The 18,556-nt window shown below is 43.1% G+C and overlaps 1 protein-coding gene across 4 annotated transcripts in view; it reads left to right on the top strand.

Moving 5' to 3' along the window:
- LOC142403804 (leucine-rich repeat and fibronectin type III domain-containing protein 1-like protein) overlaps nt 1-18,556 on the top strand; it is a 55,739-nt gene that overhangs the window by 19,776 nt on the left and 17,407 nt on the right. For 2 of the 4 annotated variants that reach the window (XM_075490086.1, XM_075490090.1), the window contains exon 2: nt 3,474-3,597. The exons of the other annotated variants lie outside the window; for them this stretch is intronic. In XM_075490086.1, coding sequence (XP_075346201.1) covers nt 3,578-3,597 — 20 coding nt within the window. In that variant the 5' untranslated portion in view covers nt 3,474-3,577. The remainder of the gene's footprint in view (nt 1-3,473; nt 3,598-18,556) is intronic. 4 annotated transcript variants of the gene reach the window in all.

Here is an 18,556-nt window from a genome sequence, read left to right as displayed (position 1 = left end):
CTTTCTACCTTATTTTCTTCCCTTTATTTCTAATGGTTAAACCAACTAACGAGGGGATGCTATAGATTTTTATTATTATTATTATTTAGGAGTCTGCCCTCCTCTTCCTTATTGTCCTGGTCTTGTTTGTTCTTCTGAATCTTGGGCTTTAAATTCTACCGCTGCTCAGTTGTTCCAAACTCACTGTTCCCGACTCAGTCCACCCACTGCAGTTATTGGCTTCCTTAGTAAGGCAATTAAACTTGTCTATCAGACTTCAAAAAGGCCTTAGCTGAAATTTCCCCCTGTTCAGATTTGTTAGGAGTTTTGAGGCCGCCAGGTTTGGGGTTTTTTTTTTAAGAGGTTTCAAAACTCCTCAGCGTTTCTTAACTTTCCTGTGGCTGTGGTTTATGTTGCCATCTAGCTGTTGACTCATGATAACCCTTTCTGTGTCCGCTTAATGGTGAAATGTCAAAGTTATACTGCAATGAAAAAATATATACTGGCCGTTCAGTGCCGAGGAGCTGCAATATGGCCAAAAGTAAGTTCAGAATTATGACTCTTAATGCATCTATGCTAATGATGCCCAGCAGTGGCATCTTGACACTAATTAACCTTGCAGTGAACTCTCATTACCAGTAAAACTCTAAACCAAAGCAAGAGATGAAGGGCGCAAAATCCCCGATGCTAAGCTGTTGCAGGCGGCTGTCGGCAGCTTTTTTAGGATGGAAATTTCCTCTTTTCATCTCGGGACCGTTTTGATTGTCCGGACATCTCCTCCCTAAGAAAACAGAAAGGACCAACGCAGTCATGTATTTCACTGAAGCCTGGGAGACCTGCAGGACCTGACTCTGCAACCCATAGGGGTTGGGATGATATTTGGCAATTGCTTCCTGCTTTTGGACAACCTCACCTTAGTTTGCCGTTTACTAATAGCTTGTAGATGTCTAGAACCAAGATCTCCACCAGCCCTGTCCCATAACGATGAAGTATTGGAGTTTTTCTTAATGTTTCTGGCACATCTGTGTTCTCCTGGAGAACTCTTCCTTTCTCTAGTAGCATAAAACTAACAAAATCACTTACTAAATTGCCCGAGTTACATGCAAAACGAGATGAGGCAGGAGGAAAACGACTTCCAGGGTCCGTAAATAAAAGTGTATCTGTCTTGCTGTGTTGTAATACGGTAAATGGCTCTGTCTGCCGGTGGCAAGGTGAAGGTTTTGTTGCCTGCAACAAGCACTAAAATCTCATTGCATGGGATCTCTTTTAGGACCGATTTTAAACGCAGCACTCGGCAAGCATCAAATTATTAATCCAACTAGTAACTTTACAGTTTATAACTCTTAGGGCATTTTTTTATGTCGCCCTACCAAGACACCTGATGTGAAAAATAAATAAAGCAGAGGGGTGAGCTCTGGGTTTTTTTTTTTTTTTTTTAATAACTTCAAGGGGAGTGGGAAGGAAGAAGAACTGGAAAGGTGGGAAAGAAATAGGGAAACGGTTGCATGCTGTGAATAGTCCCCCAAATCCAAATCACTGTTCACACCATCAGGTCCAGGTGTGACTACAGCCGCTAACCTGTGCTGAGCGCTTGTCACTCAAGGGGAAGGACAAGGGACAGGCTCGTTTGCACAGAATTGCAGTTAAATGAGGAATTTCCCACCTTCAGGGCCACTGCTTCAGTGAAACGAAAAGAAACCAACTTTGCAGAAGTCTCGAGTAAGATTTAATTTCTATTAAATAGGTACGGCATTTTAACTAGGCCAGTACTCCTGGATTTTGGGGATTTTTTGGTCCAGTTTTGCTGCCGAACAGAACGTACTGCTTCTGCACGATACCTGGTGGGATGCTGAATTTTGGACCAGAGAGACTCCAACGTTGCTCAGTTGGATGGATTCTTGAGGGAAATGTTCAAGTACTGCTTAGTTGGAAATACAGTCGGTCTAATGGGTTTTTGTACAGACAGGACAAATAATTCCTGCTAATGGGAATGGGACCTATTAAGAGCCTGGCATTTGGAGCTGGTTTATGAGCACTGGGGTGCATGGTGTGGTAGATCTATATTAATTTTATTTCCTTAGCTTTCTACTTGGGCGCTCGGGGTACATTACCTTGTGTTATGCAGTAGATCATAGAATAGTTTGGGTTGGAAGGGACCTTTCAAGGTCATCTAGTCCAACCCCCCTGCCATGAGCAGGGCCATCTTCACCTAGATCAGGTTGCTCAGAGCCGTGTCCAACCTTGAATGTTTCCAGGGATGGGGCATCTCCCACCTCTCTGGGCAACCTGGGCCAGTCTTTCACCACCCTCATCATGTTAAAAAAAAAAAGTTTTCCTTGTATCTAGTCTAGATGTTGGAGCCTGTGTGGCTATGTCTGCAACTTTTAATTTCTGGAGAAAACCAGTCTCTTAACAATTTTTGGCTGGTTTAGAAGAAGAGCTTCTGTGAAGATTATGTTGAGATTGGCTGCCCTTTCTACTTTGCTGTGCCATTCCGTATTCAACCCTTGCAGCTGCTGCCTCTGCTGCAATATTGTCACTCCTAATGCTTCTGATAAAGTGCAATTCTGGAAGAGAACATAACCTCTTAATTTTGGGACGGATGGCCGCTTCGGGATGTCCACAACACTGCGCTGTGAATGTGAATGGAGAATCCGTTACCTTGAGGACTCTGCACTGAAATGAACCGCTCATGAAAGTGCAGGAGACTCCCAAAAAGCAGCACAGAGTGGTACAGGTTTGACCTTCAACTTGAAGGTCACTTTGAAGGAAGAATAGGTTAAGCCTCCCCCTCTTCCATCAGGATAGGGGGGCCCTTTTATATTTCATTAAGGCGTTAGAGCTATGTTCTTGTGTTTGGTCATTCACGCAAATTAAAATAACAGTAAAATCCCCCTTAAAAAAAAAGGGCGGCCGAGTATCCGTTGTTTTTGAACTACCATCTCTTCCGTTTCCAGAGATGAGCGTTTCGGAATTAAGTTCACGTGAAAGAAAACAATCTTCCTTTAGAGCAAGAAAGCCATTTTTTGGAGAACAGGGCATTGACCCCCAAAGAGCAACTGGAACACATGAAGTGCTGCAACTAGAAAAGGCAAGAGTCACTACAGCCAGGATGAATAGTCCCCTAGACTAATACTGTGTTAAGGTCATCTACACCTATTTTGTTTGCCATCAAGTAATTAATTAGATTTGCTATTTTGTGTTTTAATATTTGTTTTCTGTGCTCACAGCATTGCTTCGGCACTGTAGGTTGTTGGGAAGTTATCAGTAGGTTTTATGACTCAGAAAATGACTTTAAAAACCCTCTGTGTTCTCTGCCAGATTTGTTGGGCGAATCTTGTCCAGTGTATGCAGGTCTCCACGGGCAATGCCACTTAGCAGTGAGCAAAGGGGCGTAGTTGCAAGGGCGCTTTGTCAGCAGCCACATAAAGCTGTGTTCTATATAGTTCTATATGTTCTATATGTGTTCTATATGTGCCTCATCTTGGATACAGATATTGTAATTCTTCAGGGAAGATGCTCCAGGTTGCTGGAGGTGGATAAGAAAAAGGCTGAGGTCAACTACCGCAACCTGCGGCTGAACTACCAGGCAAAGTTCATGCATCCAGTGCCTGGAAGGTGGGGTTGATGTTGGGATTCTTTCCCACCTTCTGTTTTTACTTGCACTTCTGGGGGCTTTATATGCAAAGGATTTACATGCTTCTCCTGCACCCTCACCAAAACCTGGGAGGGTGTATGCGTTAGATACTGCAAAGGAATTGAATCATGAATAATTCTGTTTATTAATAGTTTACTCCAGTTGAGGATAATTAATTCACCAGAATGGACTTAATTGTATAGATTGTTTCAATAAACCACCAGAAAAACTACTATCTCAGTACTGTCTCTGAAACATCCTGTTAAAAATCTGCAGTTCTACAGAATTTGGAACATCCTACTGAGCGTTGTTAATGAAAGAGGGAAAATTTATGTATGCTTCGTGACTCTGGTCAGATATGGTACCTGCAGGTCACATATTCCATCAGTGAGTAAAATATATCTACAAGTTTTACACTGGCAGTTGTTGCGGAATTGCTGTGTAGTTCTTCAGACTTTCATTTTAAAGCAAGATGGATCAAGGACAAATGAATTAAGTGAGAGAAGAAGATAGCAAAGGGTTCGTTAGGCTTATTCCCAAATGCACTTCACTGTACTTGGCTTTTTTAACTCGCTGCCACTGCTACTTTTCTGACCCCTTGGGGGTGTGCGTTGCTTCGATTCCTGGTTCTTTCTCCAGTTAAACCTCGGCAATTGGACGTTTGTTCATCACTTCTAATGCATTTCATATTTCTGCTCTGCAGAGAGGGTTAGGAGTGGTTTTAGGGAAGGAACGTAGCCTCCAAGACCACGGAGCGTTAAAGATTAATTCATCAGTTGCTTTTTTATTAGCCAAAACTCTGGAGAACATTTAGAAAACTTAGTTAGAAGCGTGTGAAAAAGCTTAAAGTTTTGAGGTCACCAAGGTAAGTCCAGTGTCAGATGCGCTCTAACTTCTAACCTCTGCTAAACTAGTGCTATCTGGAAGAGCGTAAAAAATTTTACATGAATATAGTAAAAAAAGGGCTGGAGTTTTCTGATTGTTATCCTACAGCAACGAGCAGCTTGGATTTCCATAATGCTTTTCTCAAAGTGGAACATCTTTGCAAAGCATTTAATTACCAGTAATGCTGACGCTGCGCTTCTCTGGCCTGGCATTTAAAGGCAGTATCAGAAAAAAAAACAATATTCTTTATGTTTTAAGTAGTAACGTTTGGAAACCTTTCAGCTTTCAAGAGCAATCCTAGGTTTCTGGAAGGTCAAAAAATCCCGGAGACATCTGCGGTTGAGTTCAGCCATACCCTTGTATTCCTCAGCCTGCGGAAGCGATTTTAATTAGGGGAGGAAGGTTATGATGAAGTATGCTTTTAACAGCCAGTCTCTGAAGTGCTAAAACATTTCTGCAGGAAAGGGGTTTGTGTTGTGTGGGGTTTTCCCTTTTATGCTTTCCTGTGTTGTGATGAAGAAAGCGGCAGTGTAAATATGGCAGTTAGCTTGTGCTCCAAAAAAACCCCGTACAAACCGTTGTGCGCTTGGAAAGGAGAAACCTTAATTCAGCACTGGGATCATAGAATGGGTTGGGTTGGAAGGGACCTTTCAAGGTCATCTAGTCCAACCCCCCTGCCATGAGCAGGGCCATCTTCACCTAGATCAGGTTGCTCAGAGCCCCGTCCAACCTGACCTTGAATGTTTCCAGGGATGGGGCATCTCCCACCTCTCTGGGCAACCTGGTCCAGTCTTTCACCACCCTCATCGTAAAACATTTCTTCCTTATATCCATTCTGAATCTCGTTCAGTTTAGTTTTAGAGTAAAAAGTAAAAGAGTTAGAAACTCTTCTAGTTTAAAACCATCACCCCTTGTCCTATTGCAACAGGCCCTACTAAAAACTCCGTCCCCATCTTTCTTATAAGCCCCCTTCAAGTATTGAAAGGCCCCAATAAGGTCTCCCCAGAGCCTTCTCTTCTCCAGGCTGAACAACCCCAACTCTCTCAGCCTTTCCTCATAGGAGAGGTGTTCCAGCCCTCTGATCATCTTCGTGGCCTCCTCTGGACCTGTTCCAACAGGTCCATGTCTTTCCTCTACTGAGATGCTACTCATCTCCGTGCAGAATATAGTCAAGAGAGGTTGAACATCTCCCTGGAGAAGGCAGAGGGACTGAGCAGAGGGTCCCGTTTGTCTTAAATCAGAGCGTGGTAAGATCTGGTGTGCTGCCATCGGGTACGTGATGGTGTCAAGACCACTGCGGGGAGGTTTCCGATGATATACGAGGTTTTGAAGATAAAAACCAACAGCTGTCAGGAATGGTTCAGGCGTAGCTGATCGTTCCCATGCATAAAATGAGACCTTGTCAGTGAAATAAAATATTTATGGGGAAAGGGAGAGAATTTACAAATACCGTGAGAGCCGTTTAGCAGCGTACTTAACGGCTGAGAGGCACGACATACCCGCTGTGTGTTATAGGAGGGGCAAAAAAAGTGTTTCCCAACGAATGCCAGTTCTCCGTGTGGGAATTGTGCTAAATAACGATGCCTGTGGAGCTGGACTCCCTTTTGCTTGCCAGATGCCGGAGAGAAAAATAAAGCTTTCTGGTGCTCGTGTAGTCTTTGTATGCTGGACAATTCCAAATAGTCTTCCATTTTTAATATTAATTCACATACTGTAGAGCGTTTTGGGAGAATGAGAGTGTTGAGACCCTTATTCAATATTTATAGCGGTGTTTGCTCTTGCCCGGAAACACCGGTTCATTTTCCTCTTGGATTAGGTAAGTTCTTAGTGTTGGAAATCATTGTGCGTTACTCTTTTTTTTTTTTTTAACGTTGTGGATTTTTTTTGGTGGTGTTGACTAGCTGTTCCCATTTAACTGGAATAAGGTGTTTAAAGGAGGTGACTTAGATGTCCTTATTTATGCACAACATAAACAGCTTGAAGGTGTCCCTGCAGCTAATTTCTAGAAGACACAGGTGGGGCATGATATAACCCGGTGATGTTAAGTAAGAGGCACTCTCCGCCTCTTTTTCTAGTCACAGGCTTGACCTCAGATAACGAGAAGAAATAGGATGTGTTTAAAAAAAATAAATTAATTTAAAAAAAAAAAAAATCTGTGTTTGGATACAAACATTTGTAAACCGTATTCAGCCAGGCTCACTGAGCACTGATTAAACATTCACTGGAGATGCTCAGCAGTGCACTTCTCATTTCTAAAAATACTTTGTCTCCAAGCGCTGTCATTTAAGGAATTTCTCTGGTGGGGGGGAAAAAAAAAAAAAAAAAATGCCTTTTAGCTACACCAGAGCTCTGCAGAAACAGCCACTGTAGGTGGTGGGTGATTAATTAACTGTTCGAATCCACCCCGCGCTCCTGCTAAGGGTCGAGATCTCGGTGTTAGAGCGAGCATGTTTCAGTCGGTATTTCTTAGCCCTGTTCTGAAATGGAAGCCTTTTTATTTGTTTATTATTGCTCGGGTCGTAAAGACAAACTGCCTCATCGGGAAGAGGCTGCCGTTCTCTGCTGCAGAAATCAAGATAAGCTACAAAACAGTGTTAATTGGCCCTCGTAAATACTCTGCCTTCGCTGACGGTTCCTGCGGTGCGTATTATGCACACCAGCAGCAAGAAGACATTATGTAGTTTTATAACCCAATTCAAAATAGTTTAAAAAACAAACAAACAAACAAACAAAAAAAACCACCCCACAACCAAAAAAACCGCAACCAAAAAACCCACCAAAACCTAAAACGCAGGCTTTGTTTTGTCTTTTTTTTTTTTTTAATTCTCTCCTCCTCCTCCCCTCGTCATTTTTAATTCTCGTAGTAAGCAAAGCTCTAGAGGCTTAGAGACTCTTGTGGTTGGTTTGTCTCATTAGACAATCGTTATCTCCCGCAAGATAAAGTCAGATTTAAGACTAATACTTTATCAGTCCTTTTTGGCTACTCTGGAGTAAAATTTTGCATTTCAGCAGTTTATTGATTGATTTTTAAATTCTTATTCCCGCCTCCCCCCCCCCCGCCGCCTCTGCTTTTTGATGTTGTCGTAGGACTCCGTCATCGTCTTGTCTTATTTGCAGGATACAAACAAACTTGCCGCCTGGCAATCTCAACTCTCCCGTACATCGCTCTCCACTTCAGTCCTTTTTGGAGGATTGTGAGCATTTTACAAATGAGGTGCTCTCTAGAGGCCAAGAGAAAGTTGCTTTTCTAGCCAGTATTGGGTTTTGTCTCCTGTATAGCAGATGTGCTTGTATGATTATAGAGACTTGTTCCCTTTCTGTTGAAGGCTGCAGATCTTGCCAAATGTCTGTCCATCTGTCTTGCCAGAGCGCTCGAGTCTTCCTGTGTAGGAAGACTGCAAACAAAAAAAATTCCAAAAAAAAAAAAAAACCCTCTTAATCCTGCTCTTCAACTGCGAAGCCAAAATCAGAGTCGTATCTGAGGGATGCTTCGTGGTCAGGAATTAATTGCGATACAGAAAGATCGTCTCTTTTGTGGTTGAGGGGTCGCTTGCATGGGATTCATATTTCAAAAAGGAGAAGAGCAGCCTTTTAAGCATTGTTTGGCAGATTATTGTCTAATTAAATATTGAACGTTTATTTCTGAAGGGAATGGTGGTAACTTTTGATGCTTAGTTTGCTCCAGCCTTTGAGGAGCTTGATTTATTTTTTTTTTCCTCCCCCAAATACTTCTGAATCCTTTATCTACAAAGGTCAAAATGGCACTTACACATGCTAGTTTCTTTTATTTCCCCAGTCTGCTGTATCTTTCGTGTTTTGAATAAAAATGTCAGTCTAGATTAACTTTCAGCATCCTTTTTGTCCTTCTAAGGTGGCGTATCAGCTTTTCAACATGCTCTGGCTAGTGACAAAGACAGTATAAGCCGGGATAAAATAATAATATACCACGTGGTGGTACATTAACTACCTTCCTCTGAAGATTTTTGGTTTGTATGGATGTCTGAAGCGTGTGTTAATTGTCTCGATGAATTTTTTTGAACTAATATGTCATCTTAGAATATATATCCAGCATGTTCCATTTGGATCAAATTGCTTCTCCGCACATCTTCGCCTTCTGTGGCAGCCTTCCTACAAGAATTTTATATCTGCGGCACAAATATGCTTCTTGAACACCATCCCAATTATTAAGGCAAATTAAGAATGATGGCGGAGCCTGCTGACTAAGTTCCACGTGTAGCACGGATTGATTAATAAGAAGCGTACCGGATTATTAGCCACCTCTGTAGCTTTACGTTAATAAAGGGAAATACTCCGTCGCTTCCTTGCATGGTGCAGTTACCTGGTGAGATGCACTTAAACGCAACGATCTTAACGGGCTTCTTGATGTCAGGCTGGTTTGAGGCGAAGGGAAGAGCAGGGCTGCTGGGTTGTGGGAGAACCAAAGAAGTTGCATTTTGGTAATCCCGGGATAATTGCTAGAAGCTGTTCGCTGACCCGCTGCATTTTTGGGCTAAAATGGTTGGGCTAAAATGGTTGAGCTAAAATGGTTGGGCTAAAATGGTTGGGCTAAAATCGTTGGGCTAAAATCGTGAAGCTAAATTGTTTGGCAAGCAAGGAGAAAATAGATGAGTTAGCAATTATCGCAAAGGCTCAAGAATACTTTGCACTTTTTAAAGTGTAATTTTAGACCTTTGGGGAGGGCACAGGAAAGTACCAGTCTGTATATCTGCCGTATATACGTGTTTGCATTGGGCTTGTTTCTTATTGCTATGCTGATTGATCTGGCATCCCCTGACAAGTGTGCTCAGCGAGGAGTTTTTTCCTACAAACTTCTGATTTCATGGCACCTGTGGCTTTGTGATTTTCTGCATTAATCAGGGAAGGCAGGAGAGAAAGATCCTGCTTCAAGCTAACAGAAGAAATTGCGAGCCAGGAGGACAGGAACACACAGCAAGCTTTGCACGATTGTTCTGAACAATTGCAATTTAAAAAAAAAAAAAAGTCATTAATCTTGATGCCGAGGGGTTTATAAGTCTCTTTGGAAACTGCTTCATGCTGGGCAAGAATACATGGCTTCGTGATATGGTTTCATTACTTTCTGCAGCACGCGACCGAGACCGGCTTTGTTTTTTCTTTCTCCCAGCTCTGCTGCGGATTTAGGTCCTGGCAGCAGGGCAGAAGGTAGAGGCGATGGGGAAACACTGAATAAAACCTGAACGTGGTGCTTGCGTTGCCAAAGCAGAGCCCTATCGTGTGTTGCTTGCATTTTGTTACGCCATCCTGCCGTATTTGCCGTGCTATCTGCAGATTGTCTAGACAGCAGTAGAGCTCGTGGGGCTCCCAAAATGAGCTGGAATCTGGGATGCTGCTTTGATAAAGGAATTATGACGGGGTTTTCCTTAAAGAGAAAAGGAAGGTGTTGAGTGGTACAAACCAAGCGGTCCTCTGCTTATAGTCACAATCTTTGCTTGTCTCTGGGCTGGTCATGCGGAAGCCCTGGTCCAAAGCGAGGTGCATCGGATGTTCAGAGGCACATGCTTAGCTTTTACCTTGATACCCTTTGCAGCCCAAAATAGTTGTTCTCTCTAGATGCTGCTGCCTTACAAATGCTCAGAGCTGTCAGAGATAAAGGCAGTCGCATGCTCTCGAGAGATGAAACAGCAATTGAGAGGGAGAGCAAGAAAGTATCGCTGCCAGTTTGCAGCGAGAGAGGCTTCCCAGTGGCTAACGAAATGGCTTTCAGTGATGCATTGCAGAGGTCAGCTGATAAAGCACGCTTTATTGGATTACAGAAGAGTCTTTCCATTCCAGTAGACTGATTTTTCTCAAGTATACCTCTGTCAGTGCCAGCACCGAATGAGTTGTTCAAATGCATCAATACTAAACCAATCTGAACGTTCCCATTAATTCCGCAAATGCAAATGAGCAGGACTGCAGTTTCAATGTAAAGAGCACTTTCTTTCCTTTTAAGCAAAGACATTTATTTAAAGTCTTGCTAAAAGCAGCCTCCTTATTCTTAAGGATTAAATTTTGGGCACCCACAGCGTTTTAGTGGAGGGGTAACTTGATTTATTTTGCCCTGTGTAAAGATGAAAGGAATTGCATAAAGAAAATAAAAAATAAAAAATATATCTTGATGTTACGGTGATCTCAGCTCCCTAGGACAGAGCTGGAAAGGAGGAGAGCGATTAGGTTTACAAAGATTGCGCTGAAATCCACTGCTCGGTGACTAATCTTCAATCAGCCACTGGGAAGAGGGGAAGTTTGGGAAGAATGAAATATTTCTGTAGAAAGAGAGACCTATTCTTCTATACAACCCACTTTCTTCATATTGAACTAAAGGTGATTTTCATCTGAATATTATTCTTTTGTTAACGCACTGTCTACAAATACTATCATTTCTTTGTCAGAGTAATGACATACCTGCCTGCATACATACTGAGCGTGCAATTTTATGCTTGTTAGACTTTGAATGGTGGGAACGGCGGTGGCATGGGATTTGTAATGAAATTATTGTCTGCCAGCCTTGTTATAAGTGTCATTAGCTGTCATCAATTGTAAAACATTTGGGGCTGTGGAAACAGTAGAGTTGGTAACACTTAGTGTTGAACATCTTCTCGTAGCAAATGCCTAATAGTAGTAGGTGGATACTTCATTACTCGGTGTTTCGCTTCATAAAAATCCCACTTTTCCCTCTTTCAGTAATGCGAGAGAGAAGAGCTGATGCATAATGATTTCTTTTTAAGAAGGCAGCACCGTGACACCTAGTATCACAATCCGACGTTGATTCAACAGTGACTCAAAGCGAAGAGCGCTCCAACCTGACTCATCTGCAGCATCTCCTGCAGCCGGTCCTTATGTTCATCTCGGTGGGTTTCCATGCAGGTTTGGCCTGTAGACAACGCTGTTTGGTTTGAGGTCGTAATTCACGTGGGACGGACGCCGCGCTGAGATTTTAAGAGGACGCTGGGAATTGCTGAGAAATGCTTTCTAAGTAGAGGCAGCGGACGGCACTGGGAAAAGTAGATGTTCTTCTCTTTACAGCAGCAATAGCAGTTCATAGTGTCTGTGACGCAAAACGTGACTCTCCGGGATGTTTAATGCCACTGAAGGAGCTTGCAAGTAAGGTCAACATTTTTTTTTGTGTTCCCTGCTCAGTCCGTCATAGTATGGTTTAGGGCGTCAATCTTCAACAGATCGTTCCATGCAGTTCACTGAATCTATTTCCAAATAATATCAAGTCGCCTAATGTCTGTGGTCTGGTTAGCGCGAATTAACGGTCCGTAATGATCGCGAGAATGAGAAAACCCGCAGAAGTGGTTTCGGAAAGTAGTATTATGTGGGGAGAAATTGCTGTAGTGTGGGCGGTGGGTTTTGGTGGTTTTTGTTTAGTTTGCATTTCAACGGTGCGATGTTATCTGCAATACGAATGTTTATACAAGTAGTAAGCGAGTAAAGCCCAACTGCTGGTATTTTTTCTGCTGTATCCTGGAGCAGTTTCCTACCGGGGACCGTGCTCATCTTGTTGTACAACCGTAGCTGCACACCCGAGATTTCATTTTACAGCCTTGTAACGGAGACCCAGTGCACAGGCACAGCCCTGCCACTTCCAATTGCGACGCTAAAGCTCTCCCCTATGCAGGAGGTTTTATTAATTCATAAAGTGAGTAGATAATTGTGCACAACTCTGGATTCTTCTCCGCAGAGAAAACGCTGCAGTTTTCCGAGTACTTCCCAAACATTTGCCTTCCAGCTTTAAACTCGGAAGGATTCTCACAGCCCTGTTAGGGCAGCTCATGTGCAGTTGAGAGGTTGCCATTGCAGGTGGATCCCCAGCTAATAGCAACTGGGATGCTGCTCCTCGAGGCATCGGGAAATGGCTGCGTTGTCCCCTCCTACTGCCCGTTGCCAATGGCAAACTCCTCACCCTAGGGCTTACAAATCAAACATGCGAGAGTTCACGAATCATCGCTGGAAGGGAGTAATTGATAGAGGACTTAGTGCGATGAAATTCGTCCTTTTGAATAGCTTGCAGAAGGCCTAAGCGCTATCAAAATCCCACAATTAATAAGTCAGTCCTTTGAGCGTGGTTCGGTGAACAGTAAACGCATTTTTCCATTTGTTTTGCAGAGAAAGTGGGTGAGTTCTTGTGGTTTGAAGAATCCTCTCATATTCAAAGACCGAGTAATAAATTTCTAATCGGGTTTTTTTTTCCCCCTTCCTCACATCTGACATTGTCTTGACCTCCTGCCACTGCTTGTTTCCACTCTTTCATTAAGACTGCTTTAAGAGAATCTGTGAGTCTTTTTAACAGCATAATAGAGCTGTCTCAACCCATTTCCTCATACAGAATATTTTAGAAGACTGTGTAGCTTTTTAGTGGCGATACTGTAATTATTAGTGTGCAGCAACCCCAAAGGAAAATGCTGCTACAGCAGTCCTGACCGATAAAGTGAGATCATTTAAGAGGTGCCACAAAATTGAAGTGCTGCGACAATCTCTACTTGCAACCAAGGCTGGTGTCGGATAAGCTTTTGCAGTGAGCTGTAGAGTACTCGGTTTTAAATCTTCGTACAAACTTCTCCCTAGGTTGGTTTGGTATAGACGGGGGCATGGGGTTGTTCTTCCCCAGGTGCAGGACTTTGCACTGCGTCCCTTTGTGGAACTTCATGAGAACTGTCAGCCCGTTTCTGCAGCTTGTCGAGATAAACAGCTACTTGCACTGAATTCATCGACAGACATGCCAGAACTTGCTTGTGTTCTGTAACCATGGCTTGGAACAGAGTGGATAATCTCATGAAGGGAAAAATCGTAAATAAGTTTGTTAATTATTTTGTGAAAGACTGCGATAGCTAATATAGTAAGTGCACGGCGAATTGTCCTTGCTGATACTTTTGTGAGTGCTTTTACCGAAAAACGCACTAATATCAGACTTCGGAGGCGTGTAGACACCCCTCTGCGTCAGATCACAGAGCGCGGCACAATTTGCATTATGCGTGCGGTTTGTAAACCTGAATGTGGAAGGTCACGGAAAGTGATCTCGGGGGCGTTTCACGCAGGTTTGGCTGAAGTGGTCACGAGGCCGTTATAACCCCTTGCAATGGTTACACACCCCTCTTGAAAGCTGCCTTGCGATGGAAGAAAGTGGCTGTCACCTCTACGCGACACCGGCATAAGTAGGAAATGCAAACGCAGCGCGAAGAGTTTTGTCGCCAAGTTCTTTGAGGGCTGCCACGAAGTTGAGCTGGTTTTATTTCACCCAGCTGCTGCGCGAGCGTCGCTTCAGTGCAAATCAGAAAACCCCGGCGCTTGTCTTTTTAGGCGAAGCAGCAGTAAGCTGGCTCTGAAGCCTGCAGGGAGATGCACCGTGTCTCGCAGGTACGCTTATCGGGATGCCGCAGCTCCCGGCACTGCGGCACTTCGGCAGCGTGCCATTCATAATTGGCCCCTTTTTGCTATTTTTAGCACCGGTGCCTTAGATCGCTGGCTTCTACGCAGAGTCTCGTGGAGCTTTGGGCAGCCCCTTCTCCCTCTCTGTTAACAGCAAGTGCATTAACAAAGCTTCATGTCGGGGGGTTTGCATAGGCATGCAAGTCTGCATACCTTCTTTTTTTTCTTTTTTTTTAATCTTTTTCTTTTTTCTCTCCAGCAGAACTGTTAAGGGCTGGCTGTAGCAAGTTGGCCTTTAGCGAGGGAGCAAGCAGCAGGGAATGTGATAGCTGCTTTGGATGAATTTTGTTCTATACGGTGCATATCTCTCTGTATCCATTTTGCAAAGCCTTTATGAAATCCCCAGCTGAAGCCAGGGCATCCAGTTCACGCACTTCCACCCTTAATGATTTAAATCATTGCAGACCTGAGGGCAGACAGGCACAGGAGCAAAGTGCTTCTGTTTCCTGATTTTTGTGATCCCAGAAGCTTCCCCTTGGAATACGCATCCCCGAGGCTGATATTTATTTGCAAGGGCTTTTCTACTTGGAGATTGGGATGCAGCGAGACATGAAACCCGTGGAATTGAATGGCTGACAGTAGGCTACGGCATGGTAAGAAGCTGGCAGAGGTGGGTCAGCTCAACAGCTGAACACGAGTGGTGGTACAGCGCGGGCTGCGACAGCATCTGCCGAGCGTGGTCCGCAGGGAGGAATCCTGAATTCTGTTAACAACGCTACCCGCCATCTCCCAGAGCATCTTCTGCGGCTAAATACCTTCTCAAATCAATTTGTCATTTTCCACGTATGGCAGGATGCTGGAATTGGGTTTAGAAGGAGGAAAGGTCGTAATCGGACCTCTTTTATACCGGGCCAAACAACGAAAGGCTTAGCCGAGATGTGAAGTGGCAAGACTACAGGTTGCCAGGTTGTTTGGAAAATTGTTTTAGAAAGCATCACAGTTTGTTGTGATGATAGGAAACTGAATTAACCTTAGAAATTAGGACTGTGCTCGAGTGACCAGATTAGGCAAGACTGCAGAGCGTGCAGGGATGGTTCATTGTGTATCCAAATACTCGATGTTAAACAACTGAGGGGCAATTAACCGTACTGCAAATATTAACTGTCCATATCAGCATGGAGTCATACGCGATGGAGACTTAAGGTCCTTGACTCATCTTCCCACCCTCTTTACCCGGAGAGGGACATTTTATGACATTTTATGTTACGGAGGTTAAAGTATGTCTAGAAACTATCCACAAAAGGTCTACCCAGGCCCTTCTAATAAGATTATTTCGGTTCAAGCAGCAAAAGTTCTCCTTTTCAGTGTCGTTAAGAGCCATTTGTGTTTTTTATGGTCTTGTAAAATATATCGCCAAATTGCTTCCAGACTATCCTAAAATAAAAACTCCAACAACCTCTCTGAGGAGCTGAGAGAGTCTTAAAGCCGGAGCTGCGATTTTCTTCGGTGGTTGGTGCACGGTGTTTTACACAGAACAGTCCCCTGCTTCCATCATGCTTCTCTTCCTAAATTTCCAGGCATTTAAAGAGCAGTATTTTTGCCTTGATAAAAGGCCTCAATTTTTCCGTCTCCTGGTAGGAAGTTCTGACCAGGAGCTGTTTTCTAATACGGAGCTACAAACTTTCAGGGATTTTGCTGGCATTAATCCACCAGACGCAATGGGGCCAAGGACCTGTTCCATCAGGGATCTAATTTGCCTTTCCTGAGTAAGAAGGTGTGATCTAAACTATACAGCACTTTTCTGCTACGATCATTATGTCTTTCCCTCGAAGGAACATTTTTGAACAGAGCTGTCCTGGTCTTAATTGCGTTTGTCTGTGCATCTTAAGAAATCAAAGAATCAACATGCAAAAAACCCGCATGTTCATCTTAAATTCACTGCCCCAACAGAGTCATGTGCTTTATATATTTCCAAGAGTTTCGTTGTCAAATAGGGGATGTTAACAGTCAGATTATCTCAAACAGTCCTTGCACAAGTGGGGATTATAGGAAAATTCTCTGTGATTCTCACAGATTTTCCGAGGCGCTCGCTAGCAGAGCATCACCTGCGGCACGAGGTTCACATCAGCCGAAGGTGGAACTGTTTGTGCACCGAATTCCCCAGTACAAGCAGCAGAGGGTGAAGCCAGCGAGATAAAACCGATTTACACGTAACGACACACTTCACTGGGTATAATGTGCTAGGACTTGGTGGTGGGATGTGCTGCAATTCATAATAGATCTTCCAATAAAGAATGAATGCTCCTAATTGCTAATATTGGCTGTGTTTGAGTAGCCTCTGTAAAAGATACACAGCATGACTAAGAATAGCTCGTTTATAACTCTGAAGTAGCATTACCTCCAGGCTCTCTGCACCAGAAGCTGTTCTGTCCTTAAATAAAACATCAATATATAATTCACTTTCTGCTTTTCATCAAGTATATCTTCAGGAGACCTTGGACCATTCATCAAAACCCACAGGAGCTATTTCTGTTTCCTAATTTACAGTGGTGTCCTGGCTACCTCAACCATAGATTAAATGGCTCCAGTTCAGGATTTTCTGTGGAGGAAAAAAAGATCTGCACAGCTCATCATGAGCTCTTTGGCCCTTAGAGAAAGGAAGGAGAAAGAGGGAAGGAGTGCAGCTATTCACACAATAAATCCATAAAGCGTTTAACCTTTTGGTGGTAATTCCTTCTGTACCTTCCTCAGTATATGGTATGCACTAAAGTTTAGGAAATGGGACAGAAACCAGTTTGGTTTTGGGTTGGTTTTTTTTTTTTTGGGGGGGGACACACACAAAACCAACAACCAAAAAAAAAACCAACCCCAACAACAAAGCAAACAAACAAAAAAGATTTTCAGGTCTCCTAATACACTTGACAGATGACTGAATTAGGCGAGGCAAAAATGAACATGGAGATGAAAGTTATTGCTGTGCTTTTACTTCTGGTTTTCTTATTCTGCCCCTCTATATTGTGGGTTGGAAATGTGATTTTTTTTGTGCGTTATAAATACACTTCCCCAGTGCCATCCACTTGAGGAGTGGCAGGCGATAACCACGACATTATTTGTGCCACCTTCCAGTGATAAAGGAAAAGGCAAATGAGTTCACTTGCATAGTTGACGTGTCTGAAAAAAAAAATGCCAGGAAAAAATAATAAATATTCTGTATTTCGTTATTTTTAATATTCAATGGTTTGGTTTTCCTATTATGCTGTGAACTAGATTAAAAAAAAAAAAAACAACCAAGAAATTCTAGTATTGATATTAATTATGGTGATTTGGGTTCAGAGAAATGCTGGCTACCAGATTTGCAGCTAATCTGCTCTGTGCCCACGTGTATATAGAGATGGACTCCCAGTGGTCTTGGAAAAGAAAAAAAAAAACAAAAGAGGAAGGAAAATGGGCAAGATACTTCTTAAACACTTATTGGAAGTGTTTCTTGCTGTTACAGGTGGGGCAAGCGACACTAAATTAAGCACGTTGTTTACTGTAAATTAAAGAGACTTTTTTTTTCCAATGTGGTGGTTAATTCTGGATCAGAAAAGGGTAATAATAAAGCCTCCCTCAAGAAAAAGCTTTTTTTTTTTTGTTGTTCTGCGGATGCAGATGGCGAGCACCTGCCTTGTGCAATGAACAGGTTGTCACGGCAGTACGACAGTCAAAAAATCTGCGTTTGGAATATGTAGGAGCCCGGTCTGTTCATCTCGGCCGAACTCAGCAGCGGATAGCCTCTGCAGAAATATCTTGTGTGCCAGATTTAATTTTATTTGTTTGAAAAGCAATGCTCGCGTGGATGATGTATCTCAGGCTGTGTTTCTGTCTGATGAGGGTGCAAGAAATAGGGGACCTGTAATTTCTAATTTCCATCCATCTTCTAATTTCTTACGTGTTTCTAATACCTAGTATCTATTTGCCATCCTCTGTGTATCGATATTTCTGTGCTGTAGGGAGCCAAGGGCTCTTTCAGAAAGACCTGAGTACGATCAGAAGCTGATGCTGCTGCAGCTTTTGTATTCAGGGTACTGCGCGAGGCCAGCGCTAGGCAATTAAATGGTGTAGGTAAGAGAATAACAGATTTAGCAAGCCTTTAGTGCGTGCTCAAAAATAGCAGACAGATTGCACAAGCAAAGATGGAGGTGATGGTGGGACAGCCATGACGGTATTAGAGGTGGCATAGGTCTGGGTGTAGAACGGTTGGAGATTATGTTCTTCTACACATGAGTCAGGAACCCAGTTCAGTGGAGAACGAACCAAAAACCAACAAAAGCTGCATCCCTTAAACACCGCGGAAAGATGTGGCTGAATGCCGAATAGATGCAGCGTAAACCAGTATAGAATAGAAACCATGTACTTGAATATATTTTGCTGCTAATTCCAGTGAAGTGAATAGCAAGGTGCAAGAGGGGGAAACGGATTACGCTGAAATAAATGTGTGTGAAGGGTGCTGTTCTCTAGCAAAGGACCGTTTTTTTGGAGGATTGAATTTCTTCCTTAAAGCCGGTAAAATAGTATCTTTACGCATCATTATTCACACCGAAGCGTGTGCGTGTTTTGCAGACTGTAAGAAATCTCTATACTATAGTACCAATTTAAAGCTCTTGAAAATCTGTTCTGTTTACA

The sequence above is a fragment of the Mycteria americana genome, unplaced genomic scaffold (genome assembly GCF_035582795.1).
Source record: "Mycteria americana isolate JAX WOST 10 ecotype Jacksonville Zoo and Gardens unplaced genomic scaffold, USCA_MyAme_1.0 Scaffold_43, whole genome shotgun sequence".
In the NCBI taxonomy this organism is placed as follows: domain Eukaryota; kingdom Metazoa; phylum Chordata; class Aves; order Ciconiiformes; family Ciconiidae; genus Mycteria; species Mycteria americana.
This window is presented reverse-complemented; position numbering and strand designations above follow the sequence as displayed.